At 40.0% G+C, this 19,580-nt stretch overlaps 1 protein-coding gene across 12 annotated transcripts in view; it reads left to right on the top strand.

The window, feature by feature from the left end:
- ARHGAP12 (Rho GTPase activating protein 12) overlaps window positions 1-19,580 on the top strand; it is a gene marked incomplete at its 5' end in the record, with an annotated part of 60,714 nt that overhangs the window by 8,626 nt on the left and 32,508 nt on the right. For all 12 annotated transcript variants that reach the window (XM_083406251.1, XM_083406250.1, XM_083406249.1 and 9 more), the window contains one exon: window positions 15,458-15,721. In XM_083406251.1, coding sequence (XP_083262377.1) covers window positions 15,458-15,721 — 264 coding nt within the window. The remainder of the gene's footprint in view (window positions 1-15,457; window positions 15,722-19,580) is intronic.

The raw sequence follows: 19,580 nt of genomic DNA, 5'->3' as shown, positions 1-19,580 counted from the left end.
TAAAAATAAACGAGATGGAGGGGGAGGGGATGGAGAGAAGACACTCCATTTGGTTGCAACCAAAACAAAATGGGAGTGAAGTTCTCTGGTTAAATCTAGCTTAAAATTGTTTTTTAATGAACAAAATGTTAACTTGATGCTACATGAAAGAACTGTTGTATATGCATAATGACTCATAGGTTGCTTTTGAAGGTTCAACTGGAATTCAGGCTAGATAAAAGTCTGCCCACCAATATGTCACGTATGTTTCTGAATCTATTAGTTTTAGTTAATAATCAAATTCTTAAGGAACACATTAAGATTTGCAGATTAAAATTATATGATGATGATGATGATGATGATTATTATTATTTGATACCTTGCAGGAAGAGTGGGGGAACTGGATCTGGTCAGCAGGCCAAATCCTTATCTCCACACACTTCTGCTGGACAGGTAGGTGGGACTGTGCACCTGTCAATCACCTGGTGTCACAGTGCTGTCAGATGACCTGCTTTTGACCACATGGTTTGAAATCAAAGTGCGTCAGCAAAAATGTGTGTGCAGGGCTTCCCAAAGCCCAACAATCAGCTGATAATTGGCACTTGGGATGTGATGTGTAAGGTGCTTTACAAGCACCGTTGATCAGCGGTTCTTGCAAAGTCCCTTTTGTGCAAGCTCTGCCTTTACACCAGGTATGACATTAGGTGTAGGGCATGTGGGTGTGGCTTGGATGAATCAGCTTCATGGGCCAAATGAACTAAATCAGTCTTGCAGGGCTGGAAATGCCCCGTCTCTGCCTCACAGCAGCATAAAGAACTAAGACTCTTAATTCTTCTGTAGGCTATCATTCATTCTCATTAGTAGATGACTTGAATCTCATTTAGTTTTCTGTTGTGTGACACAAATTTTAAGCTAGGATAAATATGTGCTTAGGAAAGCAGCTAATACATGTTAACTAACTCACTGAAGTTAAGCTGTGGGAAATGAGGAAGGGGATTTCTTTAATTTTTTGCTGGGAACAGCTGTGTGAACTATGGTTTAATGGAAAAAAGCTGGTGCACATTGCAAGCCTTGACATGTATATATCATAGAATCATGGAATTGTAGAATTGGAAGGGACCATGAGGATCATCTAGTACAGCCCATATATATGGTGCTATTTTAAAAAAGGGAAGAAAAGAAAAGAAAAAGTTTGTATCCCAAGATAAATCTCAAGTGTTAAGTGAAGCACAAACCATTTTTGTGTGAACTTGTTAGTGAGTGCAATTAGAGGCATTGTTTTCCTAGTACAGTGGTACCCCGCAAGACGAATGCCTCGGAAGACGAAAAACCCGCTAGACGAAAGGGTTTTTCGTTTTCTGAGGTGCTTCGCAAGACGGATTTTCCTAAGGACTTGCTTCGCTAGACGAAACAGCCCTGCCTCTCCTGTCATGGCGACAGTCACTGCACGCACGCACGCTCGCTTCCCCGCTCCTCCGGCTCCCTCCCACCTTCCTGCTGACGGCTCCTCCGGCTCCCTCCCACCTTCCGGCTGACCTTCCGGCTGCCTCGCGCTGCTGCCCACCGCCCTCGCGCGCTCCTCTGAGAGAGCCGTTGCCGTCAGCATTGCAGCCGGAGTCGCGCTCCTGAGCCCCGCCGCCCTCCAGCAGCCGTGTCGCGCGGTGTCCACATGGCGCGGGTGAATCCAAGGACCGGCTGCGGCAGCTGCCCTGCTTCTCCCCACCCCTCCCCGCCGTGGTGCTTCGCAAGACGAAAAAACTCGCTCTACGAAAAAACTCGCGGAACGAATTAATTTCGTCTTGCGAGACACCACTGTATATTATCAATGTAGGCATCCCTGTTTCCTAAATGTTTTGCTTGTAATTTCTTATATCGTAAATATCTGGTTGAGCTAACCTGAGAGAGAGTAAAAGCAGTGTGGTTTACAAAGCCTTTTCAAGAAAAGAATGGTTTGAGATGGGCTTTCTTATATTGGGGTGCATTGCATGGTTCCTCCCGATGCCAGACTTAAATGTGTGTTACATTTTCTATTCAGACCTTCTTCCAAGGAGCTTATCTAGCTTCTGTGTGAGAGGTAATGCTAAAGGAGTATGACTTCACCATGGGTGATAGTTACCCTTATACAATTTGCCCTTATACAATAGTTTACTAGGTACCCTAACCATTTTAGACTCTATTTGTTGGTTAGAATATGGTAGTCCATACATGCTTTGTTCCAGGCAGCGAAACCTTGGGAGCTTATGAAAACAGAATCTGTTTGATTTCAGCTGCTTTAAGTGGCCAAATATGATATTGAGGCTAGAGGTGCATTGCAAATTGCGGACACCCACAGATTACTTTTATTGTGGCTAGCCAGACGACATGATCGTGGCGCCTTTAAGACACTGAACACTGAAAGCTTCTCTTGGTATCACTGTTATTAAAACACTTTATCAAAGGTGGCCTGTTGATTTTATGTAAGAGTCCAAGGAGCAGACTTCTTGAACTTTGGCTTTCTACATGCTAAACAGATTATTTCTACTTTATTCATGGTGGATTGCTTCTGCTGCGTATGCTGTCTGTAGGCAGCATTTGTTGTTTTCTGTATTCAGAAGAATATTTTGGCTCAACAATAAGCAAATGAAGAATGAAGATGTGGCAACACTAGACATGCAAAGCATCCAAGTAAGTCTGTGGACTAAGTTTTCTTTTTTTAAACTTCCTGTTCTGGCTCAGCAGGTTGGTGAAATGGAGGTTTTTATATGTGCACATGTGGAATTAGTATTAACCATGGTATTAACCATCTGCATTAATGTAAAAATGTTTTGCTAATACCTTAAGGAGAATGGCAAGAGGTGGTCCTGTACGTATTACAATAATATTTGAGATACTGACGTAACTTTGCCTACATTTGAGGAGTTAACAAGTGTGTGAAATAACCAAGAGACACACGGAGCAATTACTGAGAAAAGCCACCCCAACTTTTTCTTCTAAAGGACACACAGATATTTTGGCTCTTTGTAGTTTACATTATTTTAAGAGAAAGAAGGCAAAATACTAATGCTAAGAACTGTTACATTTTTATGGTTGTATAAAATGTCATAAGCAAATGGTAAATTGTGCCTCCTTGTTCTTTTGTACTGGGTTCATTGGTATCCCGCTATCACTTCCAGCATTGGCATGTTTTTTGTCCAATGTAGTCAGCCCTTTTCCTATCTAAATAGCTATTGTGGTGTCATTAGAATTTCTGTTGTTTGCATACTTTATATCTGGCAGATTACTTTTCTTTTGGCCTTTTCATAATGTGTTAATAGTTTTCCTCAGTATTACTCAGTGCTGTGATAGGTGGCCTTCAACTCTTTTTGAAGTAAGTATTATAAACAATTTGCCAATTCCTTCATTCATTTCCATTGATGGTGGTCTGGGTGTTGTGTGTTAAGCGAGTTTGGCAATTGTAGCATCTCAGAAATGGGACGTGTGGAAGGAGACGAGAAACAAGCCAGAATACATAATTCAGGCTTCAAATAAACATTGAAGACAAGAACAATAATAAGTTACTGGAAGTGGCAGATAACCCCTCTAATGCCGGAATCTGATTTAGGCATAGCTTGGTTGAATAAGCAACAGATTTGTGAACAGAGTACAGTTAAAAAATATACATAGGAAAACCATCTAGTGAAAGATGACAGTTGACAAAAATAAAAGTAAAGAAATGCCATACTGCTTCATCTGATGCATTTTCCCCAGCCTTATATTGTTCAATTTAGCCATTTCAGCATATTCCCGCATTTTCCTAATCCATTCATCTGTCTCTGGTTTTTTTTTTAATCGTTTCAATACTTTGCAAAGAATAATCAGGCAGCTGTTAGCACGTGACTGAATAGTTCTGAATGTTCTCCTTTTAACATATATATCAATAGTAATAGTGGATCTAGGCTTAGATATTTTAGTATTTTTTAATAATTATATTTGTTTTATTGCAAAATTAATTTGTGGCAAACCATGAATTTCTATATTTTGCTTGCGTTGTTGGGAATGAGCAGACAAAGATTATTGCCATTGTGTTAGAGCTATGCTGATACAAATGAAATCCATGTTCTTGCTGCCGAACACAAATCAATTAGATTAGTCCTCTGTAGGTAAGATAAAGGGCATATGAAGGAGGGGAACCTAGATTAAATGGAACATTTTTTTAAAGAACAGACTAGGTTGATAAAAAGCTTTATAACCAGGTCTGGTTTATATCTGATTTTGTATTCCTTTATAATGTTTACAGATGTTTTAAGACACCATAATTTTGTTTGTTTTTAAATAGAAATAGCATAGTTTAAGATGAAAAAATGTATTTAAAATTTAGACTCATATTCCTGTTATTCCTCTTTTTGTTTTGTTACAGTAGTACTATATTCACCTTAAAAACAAACCCAAAATCTGCCTTTTGAGATGGAGCATCATTAATGCAAACAACAGGCAATGCCCCCTATTATTATAGGCTTTTTCACCCTTTGTTACTCCAGGGTACACCATGTTATAAGTTACCAGAATCAACCACTGTGGGGGACCTGTATGATCTTACTCACCCAGATTATATTAACAGAGTATCTGAGCTCTACGCTAAATTTAGTTTCCAAATGAAGGATATTTATGACTTTGCCTGCCAATTAAAGATGGATATTTGTTCTCCATCTCATGCCAAAGCCTTAATTTACCCCGTAACTACTAACTCATGCTTCTGGACAGATTGGGCATGTAGGTTTGCTGTAGACTTAATAATTGGTCTATTTACATGTGGCTAGATTAAGCGACCCTGTTCCTTATTTGGGGGTTCCTTTCCATTTAGCTTCAGAACTAAGTAGTTTGCAGTGCTTGAAAAAATTGCACCAGAGTTGCAAATTTATAAAAATTAGGGGGAAATGCTTGAGTGAGAGCAGGGAAGTACAGAAGCCCACAGTGTGTTTTCAAACTATGATTATGAGACTGGGTTCTATCTGCAGCCTGGATATGGTCTGAAGGCATATGAGACAACCACATTGTTGAAGCTAAGCAGGTGTGAGGTCTTTTTTGATGGGTAGAGCACTTGGAATCCACATGTGTAAACTGCTTGGTAGAATAAAAATGTAGCTAAAATATTTAGTCATATAAATATGCAGACTGTCCACAGAATGTTGCATGGCTTAGAATTAGCTGGACTATGCAGTTGCTAGTAACTCCTTGCCTTCACCCAAAACTCTGCATTTGCCGTGGAATTTTGGGGAAAGTGCTGCTTCTCTGATTCCAAAACTCAGCAGTGTGGCTGTAGAAATTTCATCTCCCTTATATTTGGGGACCAGGGACTTCTTTCAGCTAACTGGTGATACATGTTCCTCATGTACAGATTCTGTAGGAAAGACATATTCAGTTTGAATGCTAGAGGAATACCATGGGATGAGTCCACAGAAAGCAAATTCCACAGTATTTCTATAGCATTTAAAGGACACTAGTTGTATATCACTGTGGATATAACTGAACCAAAGTTTAGTACATAGTAGGTCCTTTGTCTTCAGTAGGAAAATTAATTGTGTGATTAACATCTTGGCTAGATTAGAGCTGTTGTTTTGATGGCTGTAGGAAGCATTTAAATTCACTTTTGTTTTGAATTACAAAATAGGAAACTTGATTTCAATGAATGATCTGTCTATCTTTTCTCTTACTGAGTCACTAATACTTTTAAAATGAGTCAAACCTAGCTTGAGTTGCAAGAGTAGCTATGCTTCTAGTTTTTGTAAATTTCCCTTTTCTGGTAAACCTAAGCATTATTTTATGTTCCATCTTTTGGCTGCCCTCTGTGAAATTTGACACCCACCCTGTAACCTTCTAAAAATTGGTTAAGTGATGCTTTGGGAAGGAGGAGTAAGGGCCCTGACTTGGCCATAGAGTTCTCCTGCCTTCTTCCAGAGCCTAGTTGGTGCTTTTCCTGCTTTGTGAAGGAAGTGGGAGGGCTCGAGGACCCTGCCAGAGCCCCACCCCTCCTTCTCAAAGCCCTATGCCTCACTTAGCTAGGTTTGGGAAGGCAGCATGAGAGTAGGAAGGGGGACATCAAATTTTGGCCTCCCTTTCCTCCCCGGTGCAACAAGACTCTGTGCAGCTCACGCGTTCCATGTCAAAGTACTCTAGCAGCCCACTTAGTAAGAAAAGTTAGATCGCCCTGGTACAGAGGAACAAATTTCCTGCATCCCTTCAGCAATGCTTAATCTATTTGTGTTATTATACAGTGTGTGTGTGTGCGCGCGCACGCACATGTGGTTTAAAAATGAATTTTAGGACAATCACTCAAGAACGCAGGGATTAATAGCTTTAGGATTCAAAACTAAAGATCAGTTCAGGGAAAAGTGGAAGTCTTAATAGGTAATTATAATCTTTAGAAAACCTAAAGCTGTATTTATTTTTAAGAAGATTTTAGAATACCGTTGTGTCTGTGTTACATATCAGTCTACCTGAGATAAGTTATCTGAATAGATATATTTGAGGATTTTATTTTGAGCTGTATTTTCCAGATAGTAAACATTTCTGTACATTTTCTATAAAGCATAATATATTCATGCTTTATTTCCAGATAAGCTACAACTGTTTCATGTGCTCTTACAAACTCGGTGAATGCAAAAACTTGCAAGTGAAAAGTTAGGGTATAGGGATTTTATTATTGTGCATAACATGATACTATTTAGAATTTGAATGCAACACTAGAAAACACCGTAGTTCCCAACCTCACAATGTGTACGTTGTGCAAACTAGTGCAGCTCAAACTTTGCCCTGGTGGGAAGTTTAGGTCCTCTTTTTGTTGAGGCTTAGTAATGGCAGCTTTTATCGAAAGCACAGTTCTGTTTAGCAAACCCTGCAGGAGGGATACTTCAGGTCCACTGTAATCACTGCAGGGCTGTAAATGTTGGGGCAAACGGCCAAGTTCTTCATGTCCCTCTGTGTAACTCAATCGGAATTTTAAAAAGCACAAGTTCTATACTTAAGTTTGGTTATTTTTGTAGGGAATGTGTAATTAGTAGAAATAATGAGTGGTGAAGGGAGGAGGTTGCTATTCTTGTGAAAACAAAGGATTTGGGTAATGAAACCTATTAACGTGCCTAAAAGTTGATACACAGATTTTGATAGTCTTTTTACAGGTTGGTACAGTATGCTGCTGAGTAACTGCTGTAGTTTAATAGTGTTTCAAGTAATCCATCTTCAGGCAACACAATAGCCTGTGCAGGACTGCCCAATGCATTTTGCTGCTGGAGGTACAGCAGCACATAGCAGGTGCTTTTCTTCCAGCAATCAAAGTGTATAGTGTGCGTCTGATTACAAGTGGCGGGGAATCACAGGTGGGGAGAGTGCTATTGTGCTCACCTCCAGCTTGTGAGTTCGCATCATCATCATTTTTTATTTGTATACCGTCTTTCTATCTTACAATACTTAAGGCGGTTTACAAGCTGAAGAAACAATAAATGTACAACTTATAACAACCTAATGCAATACAAAAATGTGATAATAAAACAAAACTTTAAAATAAGCAACCTACATCAAAAAGTAACATTCAATAATTATTAGAATAGTACAAAATAATAATACCTACATATAAAAGTTAAACAGAAATCCACTCAACAGTTACAATAAATAATTTCTAAACTATAATCAATAAAACAACGGCAAGCCACAGTACATAAAATAATACCATACAAATGGAGAAGCAGAGACTAGAGGGTGGGGCAAAGCAGGTGGAAGGAGGCCTTGCCTGGCGAAGTCTCTCCCCTCACAGTTCTTCCTCCAGGCACGGCTTCCTTAGGAGGAGCCCCAGGAGGAGTTCGCACAGGGATCTGGTGAGAACAGGATGCTGGACTAGATGAGCCTTTGGTCTGAACCAGCAGGGCTTTTCTCAAATGCATATGTTACCCAAGATCAGCCAAGTTCTTACGGCACTTGAGGGAGAAGATTCCACAAGCATTTTCCTCCCTCCCTCCCTGGCAGTGAAAATACAACAATAATACATGCAACAAAGAACAGCTTGCTACCTTTTCATGATACACCAGCCAGGTGAGGTGGTGGCCTCTTTTCTGCCTAATAATAGGGCTTATCTAAGTACCTTTATAGGGACGCGGGTGGCGCTGTGGGTAAAAGCCTCAGTGCCTAGGATTTGCCGATCGAAAGGTCGGCAGTTCGAATCCCCGCGGCGGGGTGCGCTCCCGTCTTTCGGTCCCAGCGCCTGCCAACCTAGCAGTTTGAAAGCACCCCCGGGTGCAAGTAGATAAATAGGGACCGCTTACTGGCGGGAAGGTAAACGGCGTTTTTGTGTGCTGCGCTGGCTCGCCAGATGCAGCTTTGTCACGCTGGCCACGTGACCCGGAAGTGTCTCCGGACAGCGCTGGCCCCCGGCCTCTTAAGTGAGATGGGCGCACAATCCTAGAGTCGGACACGACTGGCCCGTACGGGCAGGGGTACCTTTACCTTTTTAAGGACCTTTATACTAAATTTGCAATTAGAAATATTGGCAATGAAGTTTCAAAAGCATAATGATTCTCCTGTGTTATAAGAAAAAACTGCTCCTTTTCCCTTATGGGGTATCCAAGAGTCCCTATAGAGTCCTTAAGTTGGTTCTCTATCGGTAGGAGAAAATAACAGGCCAACCAGAGAATATTGAGAAGCAAAGCAGCTATTAAGCCTGATCTTCATTAAACTGTTGCAATAGGGTGCTCACTCACCACACGTAGGAGGATGGAGGAACCCAGAACAATGGTGTGCAAGCCCTTATATAGACTTTTGAAACTGCCCACTCTGTAGCTCAAGACCACCCCCCAAAACATTATACATACATCGCAGAAGGAGGTGGTCTACAACAGAAATCCTGTCTGCCAGGATACCTGACAATGGCCAGTGATTGCTTTACTTGGGCAGCCCGGCCACTCTTTTGTGATGGTAAATACTTTAATTCCTGAATCCAGGTCACAGGCTCACCCTTTTCATACACAGAGGTGGCCTAAAGACAAGTAAGCAAAAGACAATGGAGAGGCTTTCCCATTTCCTTCCTCCTTGCAGAGAAACATTTGAGGTCAATTTGGGAGAGTCAAGATGGTTTCAGGATTGCTCTCCTGTACAATTTCAGACACGTGGTTTATATACTTACATATGTGTTTGCCTTGTAAATTTATGAACATTTAATTTATATATTTGAGACCTTAAATTCTTGTAACACCTCTGTGGTGCTTTAGCACCCAACAACTAACTGTAAATCATTTGCTGCCTTTTTCCTAAAGAAGTCCAAAGGAAGAGATAAACTGTAGACTTCAAGCAGGATGTGGTCACTGACAAAATTTTGGACAGGAAACTGTCAGCTTTCAGCAAACCACCAGAATTACTGTTTGTGAAGCTTAAGAATTCGCTACTAAGATCTGTTCTCTCTCCAGTATTTTCCTCATTTCATTACTGTGCTGAAGGGCATTGGCGGAGGAAGAAGGGTTCAGGGGGAGTGCACCGCCCCTGGCAGCGCAATCCCGGTGGGGTGCCATCGTAGGTGACCCCCACCTGTGCTGGGTGCCATGCCCCCGGGATGCATGCCAGCCACGCCCCCGCCTGCTCTCCACCCCCCCCCCGGTGCCAGAGCATGAAGCTCCACCACTGCTGAAGGGTCAAAATTTTAAAGGTCTTTGGTGACTAAAAAGGCACTAGCAAGTAATTTCCCACTACAGTGGTACCTCAGGTTACAGATGCTTCAGGTTACAGACTCTGCTAACCCAGAAATAGTACCTCGGGTTAAGAACTTTGCTTCAGGATGAGAACAGAAATTGTGCTCCGGCGGTGCGGTAGCAGCGGGAGGCCCCATTAGCTAAAGTGGTGCTTCAGGTTAAGAACAGTTTCAGGTTAAGAACGGACCTCCAGAAAGAATTAAGTTCTTAACCCGAGGTACCACTGTAATGCTTCCTTTAAGGAAGTAACTAATACTTTTTATTTTTTATTTTTTGCTGAAATAATAGACAGATCAGATCAATTGGATGGGGAAATATCCTTAAGGCTGGAATGTGTAATTTGGATATTTTTCTGCAACACATTTGAATGTTGAAGTTTTTTCATCGCAATTTGCTACTTGATAGTATGCAGAGATCCCATGCATTTTCAGTGAGAATTTGTATTTTGTAAGCCCTTTAATGAGTTGCCGTGCTGCTTTATTATCCTATTACAGTTTTTAAATGGGAATGTTCTCCAAAGAGTTGCTGTTCTAGCTGATCCTCTGAATGCTGAGTGTGGTTTTATAATTGAGCCACGTGAATGTGTGTGAATGTTAAGGTACCCAATAATTGCTTTGTCAGCTGTAAACTATTCTTGCCGTCTCAGCTATGGGGCACTGTTGGCTGAGGCATTTCCTTACTGATGAGGGCTAAAGGATCGATGATGCACAGCATTTTATTATTAGTAAAGTGACTTTACACTAAGCCCTCACAAGATGTTTGCTTATATCTGTTTGTTTTAAATGATAAAATACAAAGTGACTCATTTTAGCAAATCCGATGACGTGGTTCTGTAAAATACTGCTGCTGAGGAAGCCAGTGACTTTAAAATAGAGGCTGTGATTAGTTTGTTTGCTTATTTTTCATACTTACAGCCCACCCTTCTCTAAATGTCCCTAGGGCAGCTTACAAAAAGCAACACAATTAAAGTAAGTTCAATATACATACAAATAAAAATAAAACCACAAAAACAACCATTAGATGAGTGGTCAGGGGTTTCACACAACCACCTTTAATTACCCTTACATTTCTTGGCTAATTAGACTAAATGATCCTTAGTCTTCGCTGTATATATTTGATTCACTGACCTTTATATTTTACAGCGGGGGTGGGGAACCAATTTAACAATTGAGCACACATAAGTATGACATCAATTATTATATAATGTATGGAATTACTATAAAACAATCTTACTAGTTTGGCATCAAGTATAGCAGTACCTTCAGTTCTGTACAGAATTGAACCTGGAACCATCTGCATGCACAGCATCATCTCTTCTAGTGAGTTATGATAATTTCACCCTGTGACTAGAGTCTTCAGAGAAGGCTGGAGTCAAGTGCTGTTGGGGCAGCAAGATGCTAAACACAAACTAGGAGAAACCCACTTAGTCTCTTGCTTAGAATGTCTTCATGGCTGGACACATCATGCCCAGAGGGAGAGGGAGAATGTTGCTAGAATGGTTTCTGTTCGGGAGGCATTTTAATTAGATTAAAGTCTTAATTGGCTGATGTTTGCAGCTTAGCATAATGCATATGAAATATTTTAAATCATGCAGATTGGCTTGTGTTTAAAAGATGAACCAGACATTAGTCTTAATATGTTTCTCATGATACTGCCTTCTCCATTAGGATGAGAAAAGTTGTGCCCGCAAATCAAATAAAGTATTTTTGTAGGAACTGAAGCATGTCTTGAAATTCATTGAGCTATCCTACTGTGAGTAAGGCTAGGGGCTGCTCTTTCAGAGGTTTCACACTGGAAGAGGCGGCTCCACTTCCTTCTGAGCGTTTGGTGACTGTAGGGAGTACTTGGATCTGTCAGGCTTTCCCTAAACCTCTGGATAAGGTAGCGCAAGATTTTCTTACTTTGAAACTTCTTACCCTAAGATGTTTAAGCAAGAATATAGTAAGTATTCCTGTGACTTCGTTTATATTAGTTGAAATATGCAAGGATTTGTTTTCTCCTACTCTCTTCCTTTGTGTTTCTTTTTATTTTCATGGATAGATATGATTGGGGTTTCTTTCTGGGAGGTTCGCTTCATAACCTGGTTCACACATTGCCTTTAACCATAGTTAAAATAAACTTAACTTGGATTCCACCGATAGATTTGTTTTTCTGTTTTTTGGTCAAACTATGGCTCGTTTCCTGGCAGGACCAAGGGAGGGGTGAAACACCTGCGACTTCCAGTAGCATACACCAGAACACTGCTAATAATATTAAATAATCAAATTATGTTCATTAATTGTAAAAAAAGCTATAAAATGCATTTTTAAATCACGTTAAACCAAAGTTATTTAGGTATGGTTTAATATGATGTGTAAACTGGGCTATTGTTTCACTTTCTCAAAGGACAGAATAGAAATTAATCTATTCAGGTTTGCTTCATCTTTTGCTAGAATAGGAGATTGAGGAAAAGCTAACTAGGTTAAACTGGTTTTGGTTCGTTAGCTCTACATCACTAAATATCATCCTGTGTGTGTGTGTGTTTGTGTAACTTCTGTGTTTTGTGTAGCATTATGTGAAGGAATGAAGCACCACAGAAGACTGGCCCCATATTGCTCAGGAGTAAATGGTGTATTAAGTGGTCCAGGTTTGCTAAGAAATGCATTACAGATATTTCAAACATCTGGGGTCCACAGCAACACCATTGGCTAAAAAAATAACCTCAAACTAAAATTATTTAAAGCACATGGAGCATATAAAAATAGGTGGTTTGGAAAGCAATTAACAGAATTAGTGTTCAGTTAATATACAGGTATTGGGCGCCACAGTGACATCTAGTGGGCAGTCTCTTGCTTGTTAAGAGTTTTTAAAGAAATAGCGAATTTGAAGTGTTTTGCTTGCTGTATCATTAGCAAGCTTTTCAACATGTGCAGTCTAACTTAAATAAATCAGATCCAAGTATTAGGAAAAGTTTTGCTCAGTGAATGGTTTGTTAGAACCTGAATCTACAGAGTAGTTAACCCTACGTTGGTGCAGATCCCATCAGTAACCTGGATGGATGCCACTGGGAATCCAATTTAAGAGTAATATATAAGTATAATAATCAAAACATAGAAGTTGAGTGTTCTTACGATTGATGAAATGTAGGTAGTATTTCAGAATTTAGAAGTACCAGATGACTTTGTGGGCTTGATGGAGCTGAAAATATGTTGTGCCTTCTTGTTGGGCTTACTGTAGTGACTTAGACAGAGCTGTGTAAATAAGAGTGGACATACAAATTGGTGTGGGATACATTTGGAAATGGCTACTGGACATAATGGTTAATAAATGAATCTTGCTGCTCAGAATTGGGGCCTTCCAGTTACTAGTGCTAAAGACAAATAGGATATTTCCTCTCTCAGAAACCTTTCTTTATAATTAAATGTCCTGTGGATATTGTATTTCCCTGTTGACATTAGCATGGTGTAGTATCTTTTTCAAAGAACGAGCAAATATACTAGTTTGTTAATGCAGCACAACCCTATGCATATTTACTCAGCACTTACTCCCACTGAGTTCAATGGGACTTAACCCCTGATAGATGTGTGTAGAATTGCCACCTAAAAGATAAAGCACTAGAGATTATAATTTGATTAGCCTAAAGACACGCTCACTTTTATGGTGTGTTTTTTTATTTAGAACCAAGAATAAACTCCAGCTGTGCTAATTTCAGCACTCAGAAGTTGTGCTGTATCAGTGAACACACCTAACATCTGCATACATGGAAATTGTGATTGCACAGTTCAAGTGACATTGTGCTGAAGAGAGGGAGCTGTGGTAAAGGTTAAGATAAACTCTCCAGTTAACGACATCCCTGGCTGTTATGGTTGCTGCAGGCCTCTTGGGTGCGTCCTTATGCAACCCCTAATCTACCTGCTATAAAACTTACATAAAACGACTAAGCTGAAATGAATAACCTGACATATTAAATCTGCATCCCATGCTGGCCTAATATTGGCCACTAATATAAAACATGCACAAAACAGACTCTGACTTTGGTAGAAACGGAACTGCTTTACAGATCATGGGTTTATGCAATTGCACTGCTTTGGTGCGGAATAAATATGCAGCACTGTTCAACACTGTTTCCTCTGCAAGTATTAAGCGAAAACAAATATCTATAAGTGACAGATAAGCAAAATTTCACACCACCGGTAGGAACTAAAAACCCCTACTTCTGATATCTTGTGGTTCTGGGGATTCATTTATAATAAAGTGATGAGTCATGTACAAACTCCAAGAGCATCCTTAACCAGCACCATGCAAAGTTCATTCTGTGGGTTGCAGCTTTTGTTGCACTGGATATTCCTTGGTACAGTGGATTTAGGTGTGCCTAAGTTTAGATTGGATATCTACTAGCTTGTAGTGTACAGCTGATGAAATGAACAGGGTTTTTTATAGCATATTTTTCACATTTTCATAGAACCTTCTATGATCGTGCATGGTTTATTATGCTTCAGTTTTGCCTGAAAAAGAAGGATGTTGATTCCTGTATGTTTTGAATTCTTGGGATATACAGTGGTAGAATCTGCTTTAATTTTTGAGGGTAGGTGGGAGAATTCTTCCTGTGAAATCTGTGGAGGTTTTTGAGCCTTTATAGAGAACTCTTCCCTGTATTACATTTGTCTTTGCCATGTTTTTTAAACCCTTGACTTTGACTCCTGAATTTGAATTTGTGACCTTTGGATGAAGAATGATGGAGAATTTTTTTGATGTCATTGTTTGGCTGTTCACTGTACATGTGTACAGTCATTCCTCATGTTACGGATGCTTCAGGTTACGTGTTTTCGGGTTATGGACCACGGGAAACCCGGAAACCAGAATGGGTTACTTCTGGGTTTTGGCGCATGTGTAGAAGTGCTAAATTGCTCTTTGCGCATGTGCAGAAGTGCCGAATCGTGCCAGCGCCTGCACAAATGCGGCTCTTCAGGATTAGAACGCTGCGGGTTGAGGACGTGCCTCCGTCACGGATTACATCTGCAACCTGAGGTTCCACTGTATAAAGTTATAATGATCCTTCTGGCTCAATTTCTGCTATGACAAGTCTTCTATAAATCCCCCCTCCACACACATAATTCATGTAGCAACTTACTCTGCACAAAGGCTAGTGGTGTTAGCCCTAGTGCTCTAGGCTAAGCTGTTGCATTCCGTTTTTTCTCTTGTCCAAAACTTCAGCTCAAAGCAGACCAATTCAGGACGATGTGGGCATCTTCAGAGCATGCCATGGAGCACCCAGCCCCTTCCAGTTTGCTTTTTTGAAATTGAGTGACTAGTTTTGTTTGTTTTGATCGATTGATTGATTGGAGGGTCATTTCCTTTGAGGTGGGGAGGGGTTGCCTTTTTCATGGTTGTCAGTTTTGGTACAAGAGTGCTGCATGTTGTTTTGAAGAAACCGTTCTGAGCATTGGCTGGTTTTTCTTCTGTGAAATGGATATTTTGTAGATCTCCAAATAATGCCCCTGCACTCCAAAAGGATGAAGGCCTCTGTCTAACACTATTTAGATATAGTGTATGTACTGCACTTGGAACCTTTGGGTTGAAGAGAAGAATGCAGATTTAACTAATTTAACTAAATCTCAGCCTCTTTAAATCCATTGGTTACCTTTTTCTTTTTTAGCAGCTTCAGTTTATTTGGCTGTTAAGTGTTGTAAAAATGTCTTGTGATGAGATATTCTTTGGCGTTTAACACATATTCTGATGTACACATTTTGCTGCAATGCTCTCAATGTTACTATCATAATATTTTAAGTAAAATGCAATTTCTTTTGTTGCAGCCAATCACACCACCAAGCCAAGGAAGGCCAGATTCACCAGTTTATGCTAATTTACAAGAACTGAAAATATCTCAGTCTGCACTCCCACCTTTACCTACAAGCCCTCCAATCCAAATTAATGGGGAATGGGAGACCCACAAAGATACTACAGGACGCTGTTACTATTACAACAAAGGAACACAAGAGAGAACCTGGAAACCCCCACGTTTCACTCGGGATCCAAGCATAAGTAAAGCAGACTCTGTGAATCAAGTAGATCAAGAGGTAAGTTTAAATGATGCTAACAGCATCTAGCAATGGTGGACAAACTTCAGTTAAAGAAACCCAACCAACCAGTGGTTTTAATTTCCCCACCTCAGTTATGGAACCACTCATTGAGCTTTTTGTTTTAGTTTATTGAGGAGGATATCAGAGCCAAGTCTAATCAAATGGTCCTTGCTTAAAAGTCATGCAACAGAAGCGCTTGACCCTATTTTTCCCCCTTTAGGGAGCATCCCATCCTAGCCTGCAGTGGTGACACATGTTTTCTCAGACCTTGTTCACGTGTTGTGGGAAGCAAATTATGGTTTACTGGGACTGCATGAATGTGTGGGTTCCCAGTGAGGAGCTCCTATCTGAGCTAAGCCAAAGTTTGGCTTAGTATGTCATCTGGAGAGAGAGGTTAATCTCTCTTCTCACCAACCACCATCTTGTCCACAGCTCCTGGTTAGCAAGGAAAGAACGGAACTGTTTGTTTTGGTTTGGATGACACACTAAGCAAAACCTTAGCTTAGCTTTTCACAAGAGAAGACTTAAAAAGACCCCAGAGGATCAAAGCAACTGGGATCTCTTCTGTGGGAGCACTCATGTTTGCACAGTCCCAGTTAGTTATAGTTTGGCTTGCAGTGATGTATAAACTAAACCATAATGTAGTAAGAGCAGGGGAAAACCCTTCCCAGTTTTATTGACGGTTACATCTTTAACATGTTATTACTGCAAGAGCTTCTTGGTTTCCTTCTCCATGGTCACTATGACTTTGAATTAGCTTCTTATGTCTAGTAATATGTGTGGGTCTTTGCCAGATACTCTAAAAGCAATTTTTAGTGTTGTGACTGATGTGTCTTAACATTAGCAGCAATAACAGAAGGCCTTAATTCTAATGAAATGTGTCTGCGTGTCCAGTCAATGTTTATGGGCTTGTTGGCAGGGGAAATATTGACAGGCATATGGAAAGCAAAAGGGAAGATGTGGAACTGAGAGAAAATATCTGTTAATAGCTTGGGGGGAGGGGGAATGTAAAAAGTATATTTATTGTCTAGAGCATTATTCCTTTTGTGTGTATCCATGTGTGTGATACTTTTTCTTGCGCTTGTTTTAAGGTGGCATACACTTGCCTTCCCCAGTTTTATTGACTGACATTTCTGCCTCTTCATTGTTTGTTGGGTTGGATTACTGGTATGTCATCTGATAATTTTAAAATCATTAAGCATTTTTAGTTTTGTTACCTTAGATTTAACAACATTAACTGATATCTTAAACCTAAGTTAACAAAATAAAGTTATTGAGGGTCTTTAATAAGAGATGTGATTCTCCTTGAATTAGATTTTATGTATTCATTACACGTTTTTGGAGTGCTCAGAACATCTTTCAAAATGTTTCAGGGTTCAACTGGATATTTTTTTTAAAAATCCCTAAAATTGAGAATAAATTATAACCATTTCACTAAGTATCTGATTCCCCCCCCCCCCCCTGAAATGCCGTACCGGATATAGATTTTTTAAAAATTAAAATGTATTTATATGCTGCTTTTACATCATTGTGCTCAAAGCGGCTCAGAGTGAAGACATATCAATCTTTGTATACAACAAATGTACAAATTTGTAAACATTTCATAAATTGACATTTGTGTATACATTAGCTATAGTTAACAAACAAAAGATTTTTCCCTAAATGTATCAGTTATTTTGAAATCTAGAACAATTATCACAAAACAAATACTTTTAGTTATCAAACCTTTCATTAATTCATATAACTAAAAATATAAAACAGCAAAATGCATAGATATCAAAATATTAAGCTTTTAAATAAATTACGTACATCTATCAAAGCAGCAGCATTTCACTAAGTCAGCAGAAATTCCAGGTACATTAAATTCAGTTAAGATAAGCGCAGCAGAACACTTAACATTGTTCAGAGGTTCAGTAGTATGAAATTTTGAGGGGTTTCTTGATTTTTTTCAGAATTGTTAAATGAAAGTCCTGCTTGTAGTGGTCGCTCTTCATATTTCAATTTCACTTGAAATTTTGATTGTGCCATATGTAAAAGGTAAAGGTAAAGGGACCCCTGACTGTTAGGTCCAGTCGAGGACGACTCTGGGGTTGCGGCGCTCATCTCACTTTACTGGCTGAGGGAGCCTGCGTTTTGTCCGCAGACAGCTTCTGGGTCATGTGGCCAGCATGACTAAGCCACTTCTGGCTAACCACAGCAGTGTACGGAAACGCCATTTACCTTCCTGCTGGAGCGGTACCTATTTATCTACTTGCACTTGACGTGCTCTCAAACTGCTAGGTTGGCAGGAGTGCCATATGTAGATCTAGATAAAAATAGAGATATATATTCAGGCCTATTCCCAATGCTCCCCAGTGTAGAATTTTCCTTTTTCACAGCTTCTGCATTAACTTCTTCATAGCTACCCATTATGACACCAAGGTCTTATTCTTGTCAGTCACTGGCAATTTAGATCCTATTAGCATATATGTGAAATTACGATTCTTTTTGTCCCAATGTGCCTATTTTCCATTTGCTATTTTACTGCTCGGTCACTCAGTTTAAATGTATCTTTTTGGAGTTCCCAGCAAACACTTTTTGTTTTAACCTCTTCTATCAGTTGGGTATCATCATAAGAACAGCCCTTCTAGTCATGCGTCTCACAGTGGCCAACCAGATCCCTATCACCAGCCAGGTTGACTACCTCACTACACATCCCTAGCACTAGATAATGTATGAACACGTTAAAAAACACATGTCAAAACACAGAACCCTGGGGCATTGCACTTACTATCTCTCTGGTGGGAGAACTGTCCATTTCTGCTTGCTGAGCAGTGAACATTGGCAGGGAAAAATTGATAGGAAGACAGAATGATAAATATAAATATTAATATTAAATGTTTATAGATCACACTTTTCATAAAAATACTACATACATGCATAATTTTATTTGCATGCTGCCTTCCCACAGGTCAAACCATGCTCAAGGCGGCTTACAACATTAAAAGAATGCATAACTACAACATTTAAAAAATATACAACCAGACTGAACAATTTTCACATAAATCACAGGGTCTAAGATAAAGATATAATAAACCAACAGCAATAACCCCACCAAACAATGCCCCAGCCCAAGGGTATATCCCCAACATATGGTATACAATGTACAAAATTACAGTAACTTTGATAAAAGCTTGTTGGGGAAAAGAAATTCCTGTTTCAAAGGACTTTCTGAGTAATGGATTTCAATAGATGTCTGAAAGTAGGCAGGGGTTATTCCTCCCAAGCCTCTACTGGCAGGGAGTTACACAGGTCTCAGGACCTGCCACAGGAAAGACACAGTCCTTCATAAAGGCCGACTGAACCTCATAGGTGTGAAGAACTCACCAGAAGTTCCCTATCAGAGGATCTCAATTATTAAGGTGGAACATAAGGAATCAAGCAGTACTTGGGGGGCTTAAAGTGCTCTGGGCCAAAGTTGCTTAGGGGTTTGTGAGTTAACACAGACACATTTGTCCCTGACCCAGTAGTGATTGGCAGGCAGCGCAGTTCTCTCAACAAGTTGCCAGTAATCTGCAGGCTGGTTGTTGCACTGTGCCCAAGCTGGAGCGTCCAGATTAGATACTCCCATCCACTGCCTATTACCTGCAAGTGCCCACCTGCAACCACATTCTCATCAGAGCTCATGTGGATCTTCTTTTTTTGCCTCAGACTTCAGTAGGACGTGTATTGTTCCTCTAATGTAATCTCAGCTAAAATTATTCCTTTTCAACTTTGAAATGCCCAAAAGGCATGTGAGTCTCACCTGACTAATCTCTTCCAAAAGCTTTCTGTTCAGTAATAACCTGACCTTTTCCCTTGGAAGTAGATTGTATTT

Source organism: Podarcis tiliguerta (genome assembly GCF_965153285.1).
Source record: "Podarcis tiliguerta genome assembly, chromosome: 12".
In the NCBI taxonomy this organism is placed as follows: domain Eukaryota; kingdom Metazoa; phylum Chordata; class Lepidosauria; order Squamata; family Lacertidae; genus Podarcis; species Podarcis tiliguerta.
The sequence above is the reverse complement of the archived record's forward strand: the minus strand, read 5'-3'. Positions and strand labels throughout refer to the sequence as shown.